Raw genomic sequence first — 17,281 nt, 5'->3', positions numbered from 1 at the left:
CAGGGAACACTCCAATGAAGGAAAATTCCAGCTGCCTGGTGAACTCTCCTGAAAGGTACGAGGGAAAGGCTGTCTGTCTTCTACCCAATCTGTAGCAGAGGTCATGGAGACAGACCTTGGCCAAGGACACACTTAAGTCCTTAAACTACTGCACTCTGGGAGATGCCCAGATTTCCACCTCCCACCCTAAATGGCCCAGGGTTTCCTGCAAACATAAGCAGAGACAATGCCCACATCCTTCCATGTCTGCTGTAGACTGGGACTTCATACCCTAAGCCAGTTGGGCTACTACCTTCTGGTCTGTCAGGGAGTACATGTTGCCAATAATTTGTGCTGCCATCTTCCGCGTGTCTGTGGAACGGTCCTGAAAGGCTCTCTGGACAATAGGCATGATGAGCGCCAAGGACGGGGCGTCAATGAAGTGAACAAACTTGGTGTCCAGCAGGGTCTGAAGGCATTTCTGAGTCTTCCTTGATGGGTCCGTCAGGGCGTCCAGCAGGACCGGGGCAATGGCTGCATGTCACAGAGGAGAATACTAATCTGTACAAATCTGGCAAGCGGCACAGCCTTAGGGAGAGCAAGAAGACTGGGTGCCTCAGCTGGGGAAGGAACTCCTACTCCCTAAGAAGTGTGGTAGCTGGCCCTCTACACCGCAACCGTGACTGGACAGAACATCATGGAGTAGTTTCAAGAAATGAGCTGCAGCCAGTGCTGAGCATATGCATATATCCACACAGACACAGGCATTAAACATAATACAAATAAATCTGGAAGATGAACAGGCATGTAGTACACACCTGTCATCCTAGTACTTATGGGCTAGAGGCAGGAGATTGTTAAGTTTGAAGCCAGCCTGGGCTACATAGTAAGACCTTGTCACAAAACAAAACGAAGCCAACACAGCTTTGCGGTATATCATTCATCTGGCACAGCCAAGGCCCTAGGTTCCATTCCCAAAACACAAATATACTCAGTCACAAATTGTTTCATTTTCTAATGAAAACATACATATCTAATAATTTCATGGCTGAACTACATGTACCAGGCCCCAGTACTCAGAGTTTAAGCTTAAAATGATGCAAGTGATGTGTCAGTCAGTGTGGATAGCTGGGCTTTGTTGCCAGCATTCAGTCTCCTCCCAGCCCTCAGAAAGAAACACACTGTGGGCTGGGATGTCGCTCAGTTGGTAGAGTCCATGCTTAGCATGCACAAAACCCTAGAATCAGTGCTCACATGCCTATAATCCTGGGACTTGGGAGGTAGAAGCAGGAGGATCAGAAGTTCAAAATCATCCAACAATGTTAGTCTGCACACATAGGCCAGCCTATGCCAGAGACCAAAAATCACACTAAAGGATACATCTGGGCCAGTGAGGGGGGGGCTCTGTCAGTAAAGGCACTTGCCACCAAGCCTGAACTAAGTTTAATACTCAGGATGCGTATGGTGGAACTATGGAGGAAACGGATTCTCATTAACTGTCTGCTGACTTGCACACATGTGCCACTGTACACTTGTGCCTACAATCATATAATCATACATACAACACAAAAAATATTACAAATTCCTTTAATTAAAAAATAGAAAACAGCCGGGCGGTGGTGGCGCACGCCTTTAATCCCAGCACTCTGGAGGCAGAGGCAGGCGGATCTCTGGGAGTTCGAGGCCAGCCTGGTCTACAAGAGCTAGTTCCAGGACAGGCTCCAAAACTACAGAGAAACCCTGTCTCGAAAAACCGAAAGGAAAAAAAAAAAAAAAAAAACATGGTTAATTCTTTTGCCTGATGCAATGAGAAGAGAGTTCCAAAAGCCAGAGCTCCAGACGGTGCTGATGAGCTGCAAGCTGCCTCCCAGCTCAGTCAAGTGCGCAGGATTTCACAGAGCTGGGCATCTCCTGAGTCAGTGACTTGATGTCCCTAGCTATGAAGCCAATGACACGTGCTCCAGACCAGTGGGAGAACAAACTGTTTCCAAATTCCCTTCAATTGTTTAGTCTAAGGAAAGGGCTTCCCAGCAATAAAGGTTATTTCACCACAGACATATTTGTCCTCAGAGGGCAACAGTCTTAGCTGACACTCCCCAGAAAATCCTAGAGAAGGTAGCGGGTGAAGTCAAGTAAGTGCCCCATGGGAAAAGCATACCCAGGATCTCTGGATTCCTGATGACAGAGCCGATCTGTCTGAGTGCTTGCTGTCCAGCCTTCTGCACTTTGACGTGGGAGTCTGTCAGCACCTCTGTGAGCTTGGGTACAATGTTGGGTAGGCAGGATGACAGCTGCTTAGGAGCACAATACGCCATTGCCCCAAGTAGCTCTACAGACCCTGTAGACAGAGGACACAAGTCAGCACTGGTCAGCAAGACACCTGCTGGCTATAGTGGGGAGGGATACCCAGCTTGCTTCTCTGCAGACTCTTCAGGCCCTGGAAAGAGGCCAGGTGATGAGGAGTAGCACAGGGTAAAGAGACAACACCAGAAAGGGTGTCCTGGTTAATTTACTGTCAACTTGACACAAATTAAGAGTCATTTGGTAAGAGGGAATCTCAATTGAGAAAATGGCTCATAAAATTTGCCCACAGGCAAGTCTTAGTACATTTTCTTAATTGGTGATTGACATGGGGAGCTCAGATCACTGTGAGTGGTACCATGCCTAGGCAGGTTGGGTTTGGTTCTATAAGAAAGCCAGTAAGCAGTTCTCCTCTATGGCCTCTGCATCAGCTCCTGCCCTGACTTCCCTTAGTGATGGACTATAATTCCAAATTTCTTTTGGCCACGGTGTTTATCACAGCAGTAGAGATCTAGCTGGGAGAGCAGGGAGGCCTAGTTCAGTCCTGTGGGTGTTCCAAAGGTTAGTCCTGGATTTCTCTATCTCACATCTGTGCTGTTTTAAACTGTAAGACAGCAAAATCTGAAGGAACAGAAAGGAGGCCCCAGGCCCTGACCCTCCCAACCAGAATGGCTCTAGACTATTTGCTTTAGAAGGTTCTAGACCACAGCTTTCAAGCTCAGGATTTCCTCAGAGCTGACCAAGCTACTCTGCCATGCCCACAGACAGTGGCTGTGAGGCCCTGCGGCCCTGCTGCGGGTGACTGTCAGAGCAGAAAGCTGACACAGAAACGGCGGTCTCACCGGCTTTGGTCCGCCAGGATTCCTCCTCCAGGGCAGCTAACAAGGACGGGAGCACCAACTTCACACCATGAGCACTCAGGTTGCTCATCACAGCTTTGGCACAATCATCTGCAGCCTCAAGGGAGGAGAGAAGAAGACATTCAGGGGCCTCCTCACCTAGGCAAGCCTCAGGCCTGACACTAGCCCTGTGTCCCTACACTGACCAAGGCTGTACAGAGCCCAGGTCCAGAGGAACAGTCAAAACACATCTCAAAAAGCTTCAGTACTGGGGCCGGACAGATGGCTCAGCAGTTAAGAGCAACTTGCTTGATAATGGCACACACCTTCAATCTCAGGACTTGAGAGGTAGAGACAGCTAGATCTGAGTTCAAGGCCAGCATAGTTTACAAAGTAAATTCCAGAACAGCCAAGGCTACACAGAGAAAACATATCTTAACAAACAAACAAAAAACAAGAACAACAACAAAAAAGGAGCAACTTATTTGGCAGTCTGAGGACTGTCCTCTTCTAGTTTCCAGGACGCACATCTGTCCATGTGAGCATGGACAAATACATAATACACATGCACACACAAATAAAATCTTCAATGTGTAAGGGAACCTAAGAGAAATCCATAGCAGTAATCAGTGTCTCAGGTACGAGCTGAAAGGCCTCTGGCAGTGGGGGCTGGAACCCACCTTAGATACCTCCCTGACAAAGCCTGCATGGGAGCAGTTCTCACTCCTGCCTCTGGACTTACCTCACGTACATACTGGTTCCCATCCCCAAAACACAGTAGCAGATGGGGCAACACATGGACCACATAGGGCTCGAAGAGCTTCCCCAGCATGGTGCAGAGCATCTCGAAGGCAAACAGAGCTCCTGGGGGAAGAGGACGGCAGACAGTGCTGGGAATACAAGGGCCAGCACCCAACCTGGTACCTCTTCGGGCTACCGGTGCCTATGGGACTGAAGAGCAGCAGTCTATCTCAGTACTCAGGGCAGGGATGTGGCAGAGTGTGGCACACTTTCGGCTCTATTAGCAGTTAGAAAGTAGGTAGGGAGACAAGCCTATACTCCTACCATTCTGGAGCCTGAGGCAAGAGGACCACTAAGTTGTAGGCTATGCTTGGCAACTTAAGGAATATAAGGAAACCCTGGAATACTACAACAGGAAGGGCTGGCATGTAGTTCAGCAGTACAGCAGCCTGTCTAGCATGAGTGAGGCCTCGAGTTCAGCCCCCAACAATGCTAGAAAGAATAAGGAGGAAAGTGCAGGCCAACCCCACCAGAGACAGGGCTGGATGGGTCATATGGTCCCTCCTCCCTTCCTCTGAAGCATGGGCACCAACTTCCTGTGCTGTCAGCATTGAGCTCAGGGACACCCACCCTCTCGTCTTCGGAAATTCTTCTTATCCTGAATGGCATCGGTCAGTGCGGCCATCATCTCCTGCTGCTTCAGGGAGAGGATGCCCAGGCCTTTCACCAGGCCTGCCAGCCCATATGCAGCTCCTTTACGCTCTGCATACTTGTCTGACTCCAGCAGCTGCTGCATGAGCCGCTGGATCATTCCCCCAGCATCCTCCTTGACAGCGGGTACAAGAGGTGGCAAGCAGCTGGCAACAGACTCCTGGACCTGTGGGAGGGGCCATCTCATTAGGGCAAGCAGCTCAGTGACAGTTGTTCCTGGTGGCCCACACAGTAGCCCTGTCTCACACCCAATCTGAGCCACCGCTTCACGTGTCAAAGCATCAAAGAAGCAGTGTTTCTTTCCTATCTACTCATGACGGCACATGCTCCACAGGGCACACGCTGCAGTCAGTGACAAGAGCAGCAACAGCACAGTGCTGTTTCTAGTCTAAACCACTGCGTCTTCACTGTGCTTCACAACCCACATGGGGCTGCACTGTAAATCCATTAGGAAACAGTACAAATTTCTGAATGTATAATGGCCAAAAATTAATTCAAAACCAAACACATAAGACTCTGAGGTGCTCCCGGCAATGCTTGTGCTTGTCACCTCTGGTGACGTCACTGTTGGTTCCGAGCACACGAATGCACTGTCCCCCGAGTGCTGTTCTAAGACTTTAAGACAATTCTGAATCCTCTCAGCCTCTGTGCCATAGTGCTTCCCCTCCTCCCCTGGGAACCAAGGACCTAACAGCTACACTCGCACGTACTCAGTTCCTGAACAATTACCCATATACGTATGTTTTGATTCGGTAGCCTGGGAAACGGGGTCAAAATGACCTCTTACCTCACCTGGTCTGGCAACAGCTCTCCAGTCAATTATTGGTAATAGCCCTTTCGAATAAGCCAATCAAAACAGTCAAAGAACAACCCCCCTTGCTTCTGTGGCCCCTTTAAAAGTAGACTGTACCAGCTATTCGGGGTCCCTTGGCTTCCCGAATACTGGGGGACCCTGTCATGACAGAATTAATAAAATCCTCATGCTTTTGCATCGGCAGTGGTGTATGAAGTGGTCTCTGGGGGCGACTCCTCCTCGGTGTTTGGATGCTAGAGTCCAACACTGTCACACCACCCAAGAGCAGTGACCCCTGTGGCAGCACCTTCGCTCCTGCCGAGACCACTGTGGGTCGGGAACGGCAGCGGTGTTCTGCTCTCAGAGACGCATCAAGGCTCCATTGCAGAAAACAGAGACTCGCAGTGTTTCCCTCTCATTCCTCTCAATGTGTAAGTGTCAAACTGTTGTAGGTGTGGCCCACACTGTGTTAGAAGGCTACAGTTGTTAAAACTGTTGGGAGTTAGCCGGGAGTGGTGGCGCACACCTTTAGTCCCAGCACTCAGGAGGCAAAACATGTAGATCTATGTGAGTTCAAGACCAGCTTGATCTACAAAGTAAGTTTTGGCCAGCCTAAGCTATACAATGAGACCCTGCCTTCATAAACAAACAAATCAATAAAATAAAAATTGACTGAGTTGATGACCCAAGTTTTATATAAAAAAAATTATTCTTCGAGAGGCAGAGGCAGGCGGATCTCTGTGAGTTCGAGACCAGCCTGGTCTACAAGAGCTAGTTCCAGGATAGGCTCCAAAACCACAGAGAAACCCTGTCTCAAAAAACCAAAAAAAAAAAAAAAAAAAAAAAAAAAAAAAAAAAAAAAATTATTCTATGAATTTTGGCTTGCTATTAAAACAGAATTTCCAACAATTTCTGAAATGCCTTAAATATACATCTAAAAGGGAAAGGCCAGGGAAAAGGCTCAGCCAAGTAGACCAGCTTTGCCACCAGTCATAATGACCTGAGTTCCATCCTAGGGACTCACAAGGAGAGAGAACCTATTCCTGCAAGCTGTCCTCTGACTTCCACACTCACAGAGAAATGTCCATTCTTCCAACGAAATTAAAAAGTAAAATGTTGTATGTACCTGGCACTTTGCACCATATATTTATGCAGAGTGACAATCTCAGTACTGATTATAAAACAAAAATTATCTCAAACTAAATTTCTATATCCTAAGTAGTACCAAATATATAGGTAAAACTTGTTTATATAAAACTAAGAATATCCTTATTAGTACAAAATCTGTTCTCATCTGTAGTACATGAAAAAATCATGGTATATCAAAGAAATGTTTTAAAAATGCTATGGTTTATGCCAGGTGGTAGTGGCACACGCCTTTAATCCCAGCACATGGGAGGCGAATCTCTGTGAGTTTGAGGCCAGCCTGGTCTATAGAGCGAGTTCCGGGATAGGCTCCAAAGCTACAGAGAAACCCCATCTCGAAAAAACAAAAACAAGGGAAAATATTATGGTTTATCATCACTGACATTCGATTTGCATATCTATTTTACATACACAAATACTCAGCGTTGAGTAAAAATGCCTGTGATTAAAAAGGGGTTGTGGAGGCAGAGGCAGGTGAATCTCTATGAGTTCAAGGCCAGCCTGGTCTACAAGAGCTAGTTCCAGGACAGGCAACAAAGCTACACAAAGAAACCCTGTCTTGAAAAACAGAAAAATAGAGCTGGAGAGATAGTTCAGTGGTTAAGAGCATTGCCTGCTCTTCCAAAGGTCCTGAGTTCAATTCCCGGCAACCACATGGTGGCTCACAACCATCTGTAATGAAGTCTGGTGCCCTCTTCTGGCCTGCAGGCATACACACAGAATATTATATACAAAATAAATAAATAGATAAATATTTAAAAGAAAGAAAAACAGAAAAGCAAAGGGGCTTGTAAAGCTGGTGGTGCACGCCTTTGATCCTAGCACTCAGGAGGAAGAGGCAGGCAGTGAGTTCTAGGTCTAGACCAGGCTGACCTCAAACTCACAAGAGATCTGCCTGCCTCTGTCTCTAGGGTGCTGGGATTATCTTTGCGTCATCTTTGTTTTTAATCAGTGCCAAGATTTACTCTAAACATACTCACAAACGCATGCAAGCAAACACACACACACACACACACACACACACATACACACACATGCAAGCACATATGCACACTAAAAACCAAACCTCTAGCAAATGAGTAGGAAAAACTGAAATACCTAGGTTCTCCTGGAAAAACACGGCTGTTTTCTCACCTACTGGCATCCTACAGTCTGTCCACCATGGATTCCCATTCCCCAGTGATCCATGGCCCCCCAAGATGGAGGTACCTGCTGAGAAGGTGTTGAGAGGGCGGCAATGAGCTTGGCAACAATGGGTTTTACTTTGGGGTCACTCTTGTCCAGGTGCTTGGCCAAAGAACCCATCAGGACCACCACACTCTGCCGCACGGCGTCATAGCTGGCATCATTGGGTGCATCCTTCAAGAACTCCTCAAACACTGGCAGCAATGAGTTGACATTCTCCTGAAACGGCCAGATCCCGGAGCCACAGGTCAGCTACAGGCTGCATCAAAGGGACAGGCTAGGCCTGCAGCGCTGGCAATGCTGGCTAGTTCTCCAGCAGGCCTACAGCAGGCCCCTAAGGATTGGGGGTCTTTCTGACACGGATGAAGTTTCCCGCTAGGTGCTGGTGCCCTGTCAGGGTTTCAGGCGCTCACTTCTCTTTGTCACTTGCTCAGTCTTACCGCCCCAACTGCTGAGACTGCTCACCTTCCCATGGGCATTGAGTGTTGCAAGCGCTGCATCTAACATGCACTTCCGGACATCTGGGTTTCGGTCATTGAGGGCATCAGGAACAAAAAACTGAAAGAGCGGCTTCACCTGAGAGCTATCCAAATACTGTGAGAGCTTATTCAGGGCCAAGGCTAGGCCACACCTAGGAAAGAAAAGGGAGCTCGTGAGTGGGCAAGGTCAGTCAAGAGCAGCTGGAGGACAAGAGCAAACAGCTCTGGGGCAGGGGACGCAGCCCACCATGAAGCAACTGCCCAGTGTTCTGTGAAATGGAGACCAGTTGTTGGTTATCTCCTGCGGGGTGTCCTGAGGCCAGGACCACTATGCCTATTTCCCTGATGTGGGAGGAAATGCGCACCCCTCTATCTGTGAGACGCGGTGGAAGAAGAAAGACCTCGGTAAAGGAAACAGATGTGACAGCCCTTGGATGGGAACAAAGGCAAAGTGGAATTACTCCTCAGCTAGAGACAAGAAATTCCTATTCTGAGCTGATGGTCTTGAGTGAAGAATGAAATAAACACGATGGCTCCATACAACACCCCATACTAGGGGCTGGAGAGATGGCTCAGAGGTTAAGAGCATCGCCTGCTCTTCCAAGGGTCCTGAGTTCAATCCCCAGCAACCACATGGTGGCTCACAACCATCTGTAATGAGGTCTGGTGCCCTCTTCTGGCCTGCAGGCATACACAGACAGAATATTGTATACATAATAAATAAATATTTAAAAAAAAACAACCCATACTAGCACACAAAGTCACACAGAAATAGAGAATGTGGGTGTGCTGACTGGTTTTATATCAACTATACATGGCTAGAGTCACTGGAGAGGAGGGAACCTTAACTGAGAAAATGTCTCTCCATAGGATTGTGCTGTAGGCAAGCCTATAGGGCATTTTATTTAGGTTTTAAGGGGGAAGGTCCACCTCATTATGGGTGGAGCCGCCCCTGGGCTGGTGGTCCTGGATTCTATAAGAAAGCAGACTGAAAAAGTCATGAGGAGTAAGTCAGTAAGCAGCACCCTCCATGGCCTCCAGGTTCCTGCCATGTTAGTGCCTGCTCACTTCCTCTGAGGATGAACAGCAATGTAAAGAGTAAGGCAAACAAGCCTCTCCTCCCCAAGTTGCTTTGGCCATGGTGTTTCAGCACAGCAACGATGACCCTGACAAAGTGTGGTCAGTCACTCAGGAAGCTAGCCATATACTGTCTCATGAAAGCCCACTGTGGGTGAGAAGTGTCTTCCAAGGTCATACTTGCTCCTAGATACCTAGATACTAGCTGTGACTCCAGGGGCCTAGAGAATGAGATCAACATCTGCTGAGTACACTGCATGTTGCTAATGGACTAGAGCCAGTGATTTTCCAGGTAGGTTCTAGAATCACGTTCCTCACACAGATGGAGAGACAATGTCCAAGGACGCAGAGCTGCACATACACAGGGAGCCAGCACTGACGCAGGTCTGGCGGCCTGACTCTCCTTCTACCTTGGCATCAGCACACGCTACCCCCTTGCGGTATTGCACCCCAGTCCAGCTAGTGCATCTCAGAAAGCATGACAAGATCAAAGCAGGCCTTTACCTGGCTTCCCACTGGTCTGGGGGGGACTCTGAGATCACTCGTCCCAAAGCATCCAGTACCGGGGGCGGTCTCTGCAATAGACAAGAGGCTAAAAGCCCTGCAGTGCTCTCCCTTGTCCCAAGGGCAGACAGACCAATGGCCTGGACCCCTGAACCATGACACAAGCTGAGCAGAAGATCACTCGCCCACTTCCCCTGCCCCAGACCACAGCAGCTGCACAGGTCACTCACATAGAGCTTCTCCTGGTAGATCTCCATGAGCCTGCCCATAACCTCTGCTGCCTGCCGCTGGTACCGTGCCACCGCCTGGGAAAGGGCTTCAGCCCCAGCCTGCCTCACCGCCGCCTCATGGTATATCACATCATCGATCAGCAAAGAGCAGAGATCTGACTGCAGATCGAGGCCCATGGTCGACCACAGCCTGCAGCAGACCAAAATTTCAGACTGGTCAAGCAAGGGCCTGAAGTGTGTGGCCAGCAAACCCTGCCAGAAGGACTCTCACCTCTCAGCCAGCTTCCGGATCTCATCATCCTTGTCAAACTTAACAACCCAGAGTCTCCGCAGCAGGTTCAGGCCGTTCTTTTCATCAGTGTCGGGTGCTGGCAATACAAGCTGGAGCTCCATCAGTCCCTGGGAGGAGGAGGGATCAGACTGTGAGACTTGACATCTCAAAGGTAAATGTGTCCCATCTCCTTACTTCTGTCCTAAATACAACCATCAGCTGCACGCGGCTACTAAAGGAAAGTCAACCAAAAGTAAGGCAAAGGAGGCAGTCGTAGCAGCCAGACTGCAGTCACTACCACACGGCTACCACACTAGAGAACACAGGCGGGAAACACGCCCATCACTGCAGAAAGGAGTTGGACAAAGCTGGTCTAGAAGGGATGGGAGTCAGCTCAACTGGCGACCTGCTCAGACCCCTCAAATAGTTTACGGGGCTCTCAGGATACAGCTCAGTGGTTCAGAGCACGCATCATACCCCCCAAATCAGCTTTTCTTCTTTTCTGAAATGATGATGCATGAAAAATTAGAAGATGTACACATAAAAAAAAAAGACAGGGCTACTTTACGTAGCCCTGGCTGTCCCAGAACTCAGTATGTAGACCAGGCTGGCCTTGAACTCAGAGATCTGCCTGCCTCTGCCCCCAAATGCTGGGATTAAAATATTAGAGAATCAACGATGCCAGCACATCTAAGAAATTTATTAAGGAAGAGACAAAAATAAATGCTTTAATAACTCCTATAAAAAAAAAAGTGTACACTACCATACCCAGTTAAAAAATTTTTTTAAATAAAAATTACTAATTTAACTCTGAACATGACTGTAAGAGCTCAAAAGGTGTTTGTTGAATGAATTAAAAACATAACATACTGCTATCATTTCCCCATATTTTACCAAGTGCCAGTAGTAGGGAAATTAACATTTGGGAACCACAATCTAAAAGCCATCCAGAAAAGCTAAAGAGAGGTAGGTAGTTGAATAAATGCCCTAACCCTGTGAGTTAAGTCACAGGATGGTTACTGTTAATAGTCAACTTGACAGAATCTAGAATCCCCTGGAAGATGGGCCACTGGGCATGCATATGGGGAACCATCTTGACTGTGTTAACTGATGTGGGTAGACTCGCCCGTTGTGGGCGGCACCCTTCCCCAGGGAGGGGGATCCTGGACTCTGGAGGACTGGAGGAAGCCAGCTGAGCACAGAGAAGCATGTATTCACTACTCTCTTTTTCTGACTGCCAATGTAATATGGCCACTGCTTCAAGGGTCTGGTGCCTTCCCTATCACATCGGACTATAACCTAGAACTATGAGCTAAAATAAACCTTGATCCCTGAAATTGTTTCTGTCAGAATATCTTATCAATACATAAAAGGAAGAGGAAGAAAAAAGACAGGCTCTAAGTGACTAGATCAGGAGTCACAACCCAGATTGACAATCTTCCATGGTGAACCAGAAATGGACAGTGCCACATCCTGACAAGCTTAGAAGGATCCTAACCTACCCATGACCTCCTCCTCTCTTTGCCTCCTAGCCCTGTTTGAGGTAAGGGATGCTCATTATGTAGCAAACACTTATCTAGAGTAACAGGAAAACAGCACGCACCCGGAGTGCAGTCTCCCGCACACTGGTACACGGAGACTGCAAGGCAGAGAGCAGCACGTCCACTTCCTCCTGCTCCGCGAAGGCACAGCCGTCCTCCCCACTGCTGCTGGCACACAGGGTGGTCAGTGTGTCTGAGGCTAGAACCTGAGGACAACATCGGTATACTAGTTCAGTTCAGCAACTCATTCACACCAAGGGAAATGGACAGGTGACCTTAGAAAACCCACCCCATGGCACCTCTAAGGCTACAACCCATAGTCAAGCCAGGCCGTAGCAGCCCTCCTACACAAGAGGGTCAAGAGAAAACTAGGTCTTGACTACTCATGCTTGAGGTCAGCGTCACAAGAAACCACATCACAGGCCAACTGGAAAGCAGATCACCTGTAGGCGAGGGGAGCCTGTTCCGATCACCCATGTCAGCAGGCGCAGCATGGCCACTCGAGGCAGCAACTCTGGGCCATTCTGGGAGAGAACGGGAGAAAAGTTAAGACGATAAAGTCAGGAAGGTCCATATCCATGCCAGGCAGCCAGTCAACTGGTATTCCCTCTCCTACAGGAGGATATTCTAGGTCACAGCATTGACTCAGTCACTGTAGAAACGTCATTAGGTTCATCTAGAACCAAGCCTGTAAGTGCTAACCCAGACTATGACAGGTTCTGAAGCCTGTATTACACTCCCAGTGAAATCCTGAAGGACTGTGAGCCTAAGAGAAAAGACTCAATTTTACAAGAAAAAAAGAAAGAAATGCCAAAACCCATCACTCAGCTGGGTGTAGTGGTGCACACTTTTACCCAGTGCTCGGAGGCAGAGATAGGAGGTCCTCTGTGAGTTCGAGGTTAGCCTGGGCTACACAGTGAGACTCACACAAAGTCTGTTAGTGTTGAAGGAAAGAGAACTAACTCTGAGAGGCTAGCTTAGTATACATCATGTAACTTAGCAACTCAAAACCAACATGTGCTACAGATATGCAAGAGACACACAAACACATAAGTGCTGTTCAGATTAGGGAAGATACTATGCTAAAACAGTCATGAATAAGTTAGCAGATTAAATAAAACATAGTGTATGTATGGCACAGGACCTCAAATAATGGTAAAATCAAATCATGGTCGCAGACCTATGGAAGCAGCAGCACAGCCCCTTCACACTGAAGAGCCCGCTGTCTCCACTGGGGACTGCTGCTAATGACACAACACCAAAACCCAAGGCAAGGACCCCTCAAACCACGGGACAAGAGAGCTCCCTGCCAACCTCATCCACTCTCTCGGGTGGGGTGTCGGGAGAAGCCCTCAGCTGCGCGTGGACAGTCAGGATCTGAAGGATCTGGGCCATTTGCTCCTCCTCCTCCTCACTGTGGTAGGGCATCTCAGTGAGCACCATCTTCAACATTGGGAAGACCAAGGAGAAGGCCGGTGCGGACAGCGGTGCAGCATCTGTGAGAGCAGCAGAGCAGAGAAGCTGGGGCGACTGTGCAGGCCAAGGGCAGGCGGGGAAGACGCTGGAAGCCTGACGCCAGGTACAATGGCCAGCAACCTGGTGCTGACCCAGTCCCACTCCTACCTCACAGGACGGCCAGTTTCAGAAAGTGAGACGGAATAGAAGCAAACCAGGAGACCCACAGCCAGGGAGGAGGGCCCTCCCAACACCACAGGCACAGGAAGCTCAGGGGCGCCTTGGCTCCCGCCTCTCACACTGCCCCGTGTCCCTTACCTGGCTCACCCTTGCCCACCCTGCTGCTGATGGTGTGGGTGTGCAGCAGCGACACCGCCCTCCTCACAGCCACTGAAAGCTCTTCTTGGCACCAGGACTTGTCCAGAGAGCACTCTGGCTTCAGCAGGCGCAGCGTCACATGACTCACCAAGGTGCCTGTGACAAGAAAAGCAAGACAACAAATGAGCCACAAGGACACCCCATCTGGCCCTACATACAGTCAGTGCGGGGACAGAGGCAGCCTTGTCTCTGTCTTTTCTCAGTCTCTGTGACAGCATCAAAAGACGAGAGGGAAGCAATAGCTGCCCTTTTGTGTTTTGGGGGTGATGTTTATTTTGGGACATGATGTTACTACATAGCCCAGGCTAGCCTGAAACTCAGGATCCTCCTCCCTCTACCTCCCAAATTTTGGGATTACAGGCAGGCAGTGCCATGTCCGACAGAGCTGATACTCTGGATACTAAAGAAGTCAGTGTGCTGAAGGAGCACGAGCCACCCACAAGTCACTGACCCCACAGTAAAGCTCTAGCTACAGTTCCTCCAAACAGGCAGCTACTAATATTTTTGGCAGGTTCCACATGTCCCAGCTGACATTTCTTCTCAGAAGAGCTTGCAGACTCCAGCCCCAGTCATGACAACATTCCCTTTAGGCTAGGAAGAAAGTCTGCTTAAAGTCACCAATGACTCTCGAGAGTAAACCCATCCATCGTAACGCCCCCACCTCTCGCTTGGCTAGTGTTTCTTCAGAGCCAACGGTCTTATGAGCTGTGGCACAATGACCAGCCACAACACCAAAGCTCTCTCACTGCTACTGAACCTGATTTTGTGGAGACCGCCCGCTACAGAGGGCTGGGGTGTGGCCCTAGATTTTTGTCTCGAGCACTAAAACAAGGCCACTCCAGAAGGATGAGATGCTGACTAGCTGTAAAGCCTGCTCCTCAGAAGGCAGAGAGGACACAAAATGGAGGGAAGAGGCAGTACTTTATTGTTCTTGAGCACATCCAGTTGAGGCTCCACAGGCTGCCTCCATGTGGAAACAAAATTCAGCAGCTTAGTGCACCACATGTCGACTTAGAACACCCACAGGCACCTCCAGCCCAATTCCCAAACATCCCTGATAACCCCACAGCCAGCAAATAAGGACTAACCCAAGGCCTTGAGTCTAGGGGGCATGACACAGGCAGCCAAGGACAGAAAGGGGCCTTTGACCCTGGGAGCAGCCAGGGGAGATTTCAGCAAGGGCAGGAAGGCGTCGACCAAAACAGGGATGTACTGGGTCAGGCCACATGGGTTCCTGGTCATGATGGCGTCTAGCAGTCCGAGTGCTGCCTCTAGCTCCCCATCCAGCTGCAAGCAGAATCACCAAAAGAGTCAGCAAAGAGCAGGGCTGGCACACAGAGCATCCTTCTGGTGCTGTCATGGGCTGGTGGCAGCTACTTACCTCCTGCAGCCGCCTCCGGACGTGCGCCTCCTTGTCCATCTGGGCCTGCAGCATCTCCTTCTGCTTGCTAGTCAGTTGCACCTCCTCTTTTATGCCTTTCTTCTTCTTTATCTCCTGAAGGACCGGGACCAGAAACCAACTCTATATCCATGGAACAGATCTGCCTCCCATCAGAGAAAAGCTAGCCAGCTTCCAAAAAGAATTCCAGGTCCCCCTTAAGTCTAGCACATGCCCCCCTTCACCCCTATAAAGGTCATGGCCACTGGATGCCTACAGAATGGAGAGAGTAGCAAAGAAGCAAACTTTAAACAATATTCTCAGCTTTAAAAGATGAGGAGAGAAACGTCAGAGAAACAACACAATCTTCAATGACCTCTAATGGGCATTCTGGTGGTCACATGACTGCAGATTAAAAACTTTAGCCTGCCCTCAGACCCACCCAAGGCTGTTACAGGACAGAGGCTGCTTGAGTGACAGAAAGATCACTCAGTCCTTCAACGCATTTATTGAGCACTTACATCATGCTAGAAATTGTTTGAGATTCTAGAGACACTGGGGATAAGATGGGATCTCTCCCCTCACAGAGCTCACAATCTAGCAGGTAAAGTTAGACAATAAACAGGAAAATAAATACATAATGTAACTGTGAAGCATGGAAAATGATATAAAGCAACAAGCCAGGAAGGGAGTGAAGCATCCTATGGACAGATGGGCAGGGAGTCACTTTTCTGGGAGGGGCAAGGGATGAGATGTGGACGACCGAGGGAGAGCATGGGCTGAAACAGGCAGGCGAGCCACAGAGAACAGTGGGCAGTGCTGGAGAGGACAGAAGAATGCAAAAAGAGAGTCTGTGGCTTCAGTTTTCCTGGACCTCACTGGCTCCTGGAGATGAACCCCTGTACTCACCTCCTTCAGCTCCAGCTCAATGATCTGCTCCTTAAAGGAGTAGGCTTTGTTCTCTCGCTTCATATTGGCCTTTTTTATGCTGTCCTGCTGGGCACTGAAATACAGGGAGGCAGTTATCCAGCTTCAAAACAGCCACCAGGCTGCTTAGCCTCGTTACAGCCACCAAGCCTAGCCAGCAAACCTTAATATTTGTTTTTCCTGTGTATGTGTATGTGTCCACATGCATGCGTCTATGTGTTCGCATGTGTGGTGTGTGTGGAGACCAGAAGTTAATTTCCAGTATTTCCATCACTCTCCATGGTATCTTTGAGATGAGGTATCTCACTGAATCTGTATGTAAGCTGACATCTTAATTAGGCTGGCTGGCCAGCAAGCACTTACTTAGGTCCATTTCCTCAGCCTTTTTTCTGAGACACTCACAATGCAGGAAGGGCCTCTATACAGTCCCCCTGGCCTCCAATTTACAATCCCTGTATCTCAGCCTCCAAAGGTTGGGATTACAGGCACACACCACCACATCCAGCTGCCAGACAGCTTAAGATGTACCCAGGTAGTGCTGGATCCAGGCTCACCAACATCTAGGGCCTAAGCACTGGGCTGGAATATGAGCAGCCTAGGACAGACAGGTTGTTTGTTTACTCACACTGTTCCTAATAAAGACATCCTCATCAAGTAAGTTTGAAACCCAGACCTGGGGAGGAAAGCTAACTGAGCCAACTAGCAAGCAGGTGAGTCTCACCTCTGGATGATGGACTTATCAAACAGCTCTCCGGCAGGGGTCTGCATGATGGCAAATTCCTCCCGAGTCACGAGGCACAGTGCAGGGTTCTGCACAGAGGCCGTGATAGTGCTGATGAGCTGAGGGAGGACTCGGTCAGGAGACAGGATGGAAAGGGAGCCCATGGCGTTCATGGAAGACTGCCAGACAAACAGACACAGTCAATCCATACCCTAACTAACACCAAAATAGGTTTCTGCCACACCCATATGACCCTTGCAATCGGCTCCCCGTTCCTGCCTTGTGCTCTGAGTAACGCCCACCAGTGCGGCTCGTTGTGTCTAAGCTCGTCTCACTCACGAGCCTATTATCACTGTTTTGGAGTGCACACTCAACTCAACTCCGTGGTCCAGGGACCACAACCTCACCATTTCCAAAGGCAGGCATGTAACCCCTAACCAGAAAGACAGTCTTGGGGACAGGTCAATTGGGGCGACGAGACCCCATGCCAGCTGACACTGCTGGAAAATGTGTGTTTTTCCACAGGAGCTGGTGGGAGGAAAAGGTGTGAGCCCACAACTCTCTTACCAGAAACTTGAGAATGCGGCTCACACGTTGGAAAGCAGAGAGAAGTGGCTCAGAGATC

The 17,281-nt window shown here is 49.1% G+C and overlaps 1 protein-coding gene across 2 annotated transcripts in view; it reads right to left on the bottom strand.

The window, feature by feature from the left end:
* Positions 1 to 17,281, bottom strand: part of Gcn1 (GCN1 activator of EIF2AK4) — a 65,053-nt gene that overhangs the window by 19,890 nt on the left and 27,882 nt on the right. For both annotated transcript variants that reach the window (XR_009056814.1, XM_057764201.1), the window contains exons 21-38: positions 16,657 to 16,835; positions 15,918 to 16,011; positions 15,012 to 15,125; positions 14,719 to 14,917; positions 13,571 to 13,726; positions 13,112 to 13,293; positions 12,241 to 12,321; positions 11,860 to 12,003; positions 10,257 to 10,384; positions 9,986 to 10,175; positions 9,756 to 9,826; positions 8,161 to 8,326; positions 7,720 to 7,914; positions 4,491 to 4,737; positions 3,862 to 3,983; positions 3,123 to 3,237; positions 2,138 to 2,317; positions 293 to 513 (exon numbers count right to left, since the gene is read on the bottom strand). Coding sequence is in view for 1 of the 2 variants with exons in the window: in XM_057764201.1 (XP_057620184.1) it covers positions 293 to 513; positions 2,138 to 2,317; positions 3,123 to 3,237; positions 3,862 to 3,983; positions 4,491 to 4,737; positions 7,720 to 7,914; positions 8,161 to 8,326; positions 9,756 to 9,826; positions 9,986 to 10,175; positions 10,257 to 10,384; positions 11,860 to 12,003; positions 12,241 to 12,321; positions 13,112 to 13,293; positions 13,571 to 13,726; positions 14,719 to 14,917; positions 15,012 to 15,125; positions 15,918 to 16,011; positions 16,657 to 16,835 (2,784 nt within the window). In the remaining variant the exon portion in view is untranslated. The remainder of the gene's footprint in view (positions 1 to 292; positions 514 to 2,137; positions 2,318 to 3,122; positions 3,238 to 3,861; positions 3,984 to 4,490; positions 4,738 to 7,719; positions 7,915 to 8,160; positions 8,327 to 9,755; positions 9,827 to 9,985; positions 10,176 to 10,256; positions 10,385 to 11,859; positions 12,004 to 12,240; positions 12,322 to 13,111; positions 13,294 to 13,570; positions 13,727 to 14,718; positions 14,918 to 15,011; positions 15,126 to 15,917; positions 16,012 to 16,656; positions 16,836 to 17,281) is intronic.

The sequence above is a fragment of the Chionomys nivalis genome, chromosome 3, assembly GCF_950005125.1.
Source record: "Chionomys nivalis chromosome 3, mChiNiv1.1, whole genome shotgun sequence".
NCBI lineage: Eukaryota > Metazoa > Chordata > Mammalia > Rodentia > Cricetidae > Chionomys > Chionomys nivalis.
This window is presented reverse-complemented; position numbering and strand designations above follow the sequence as displayed.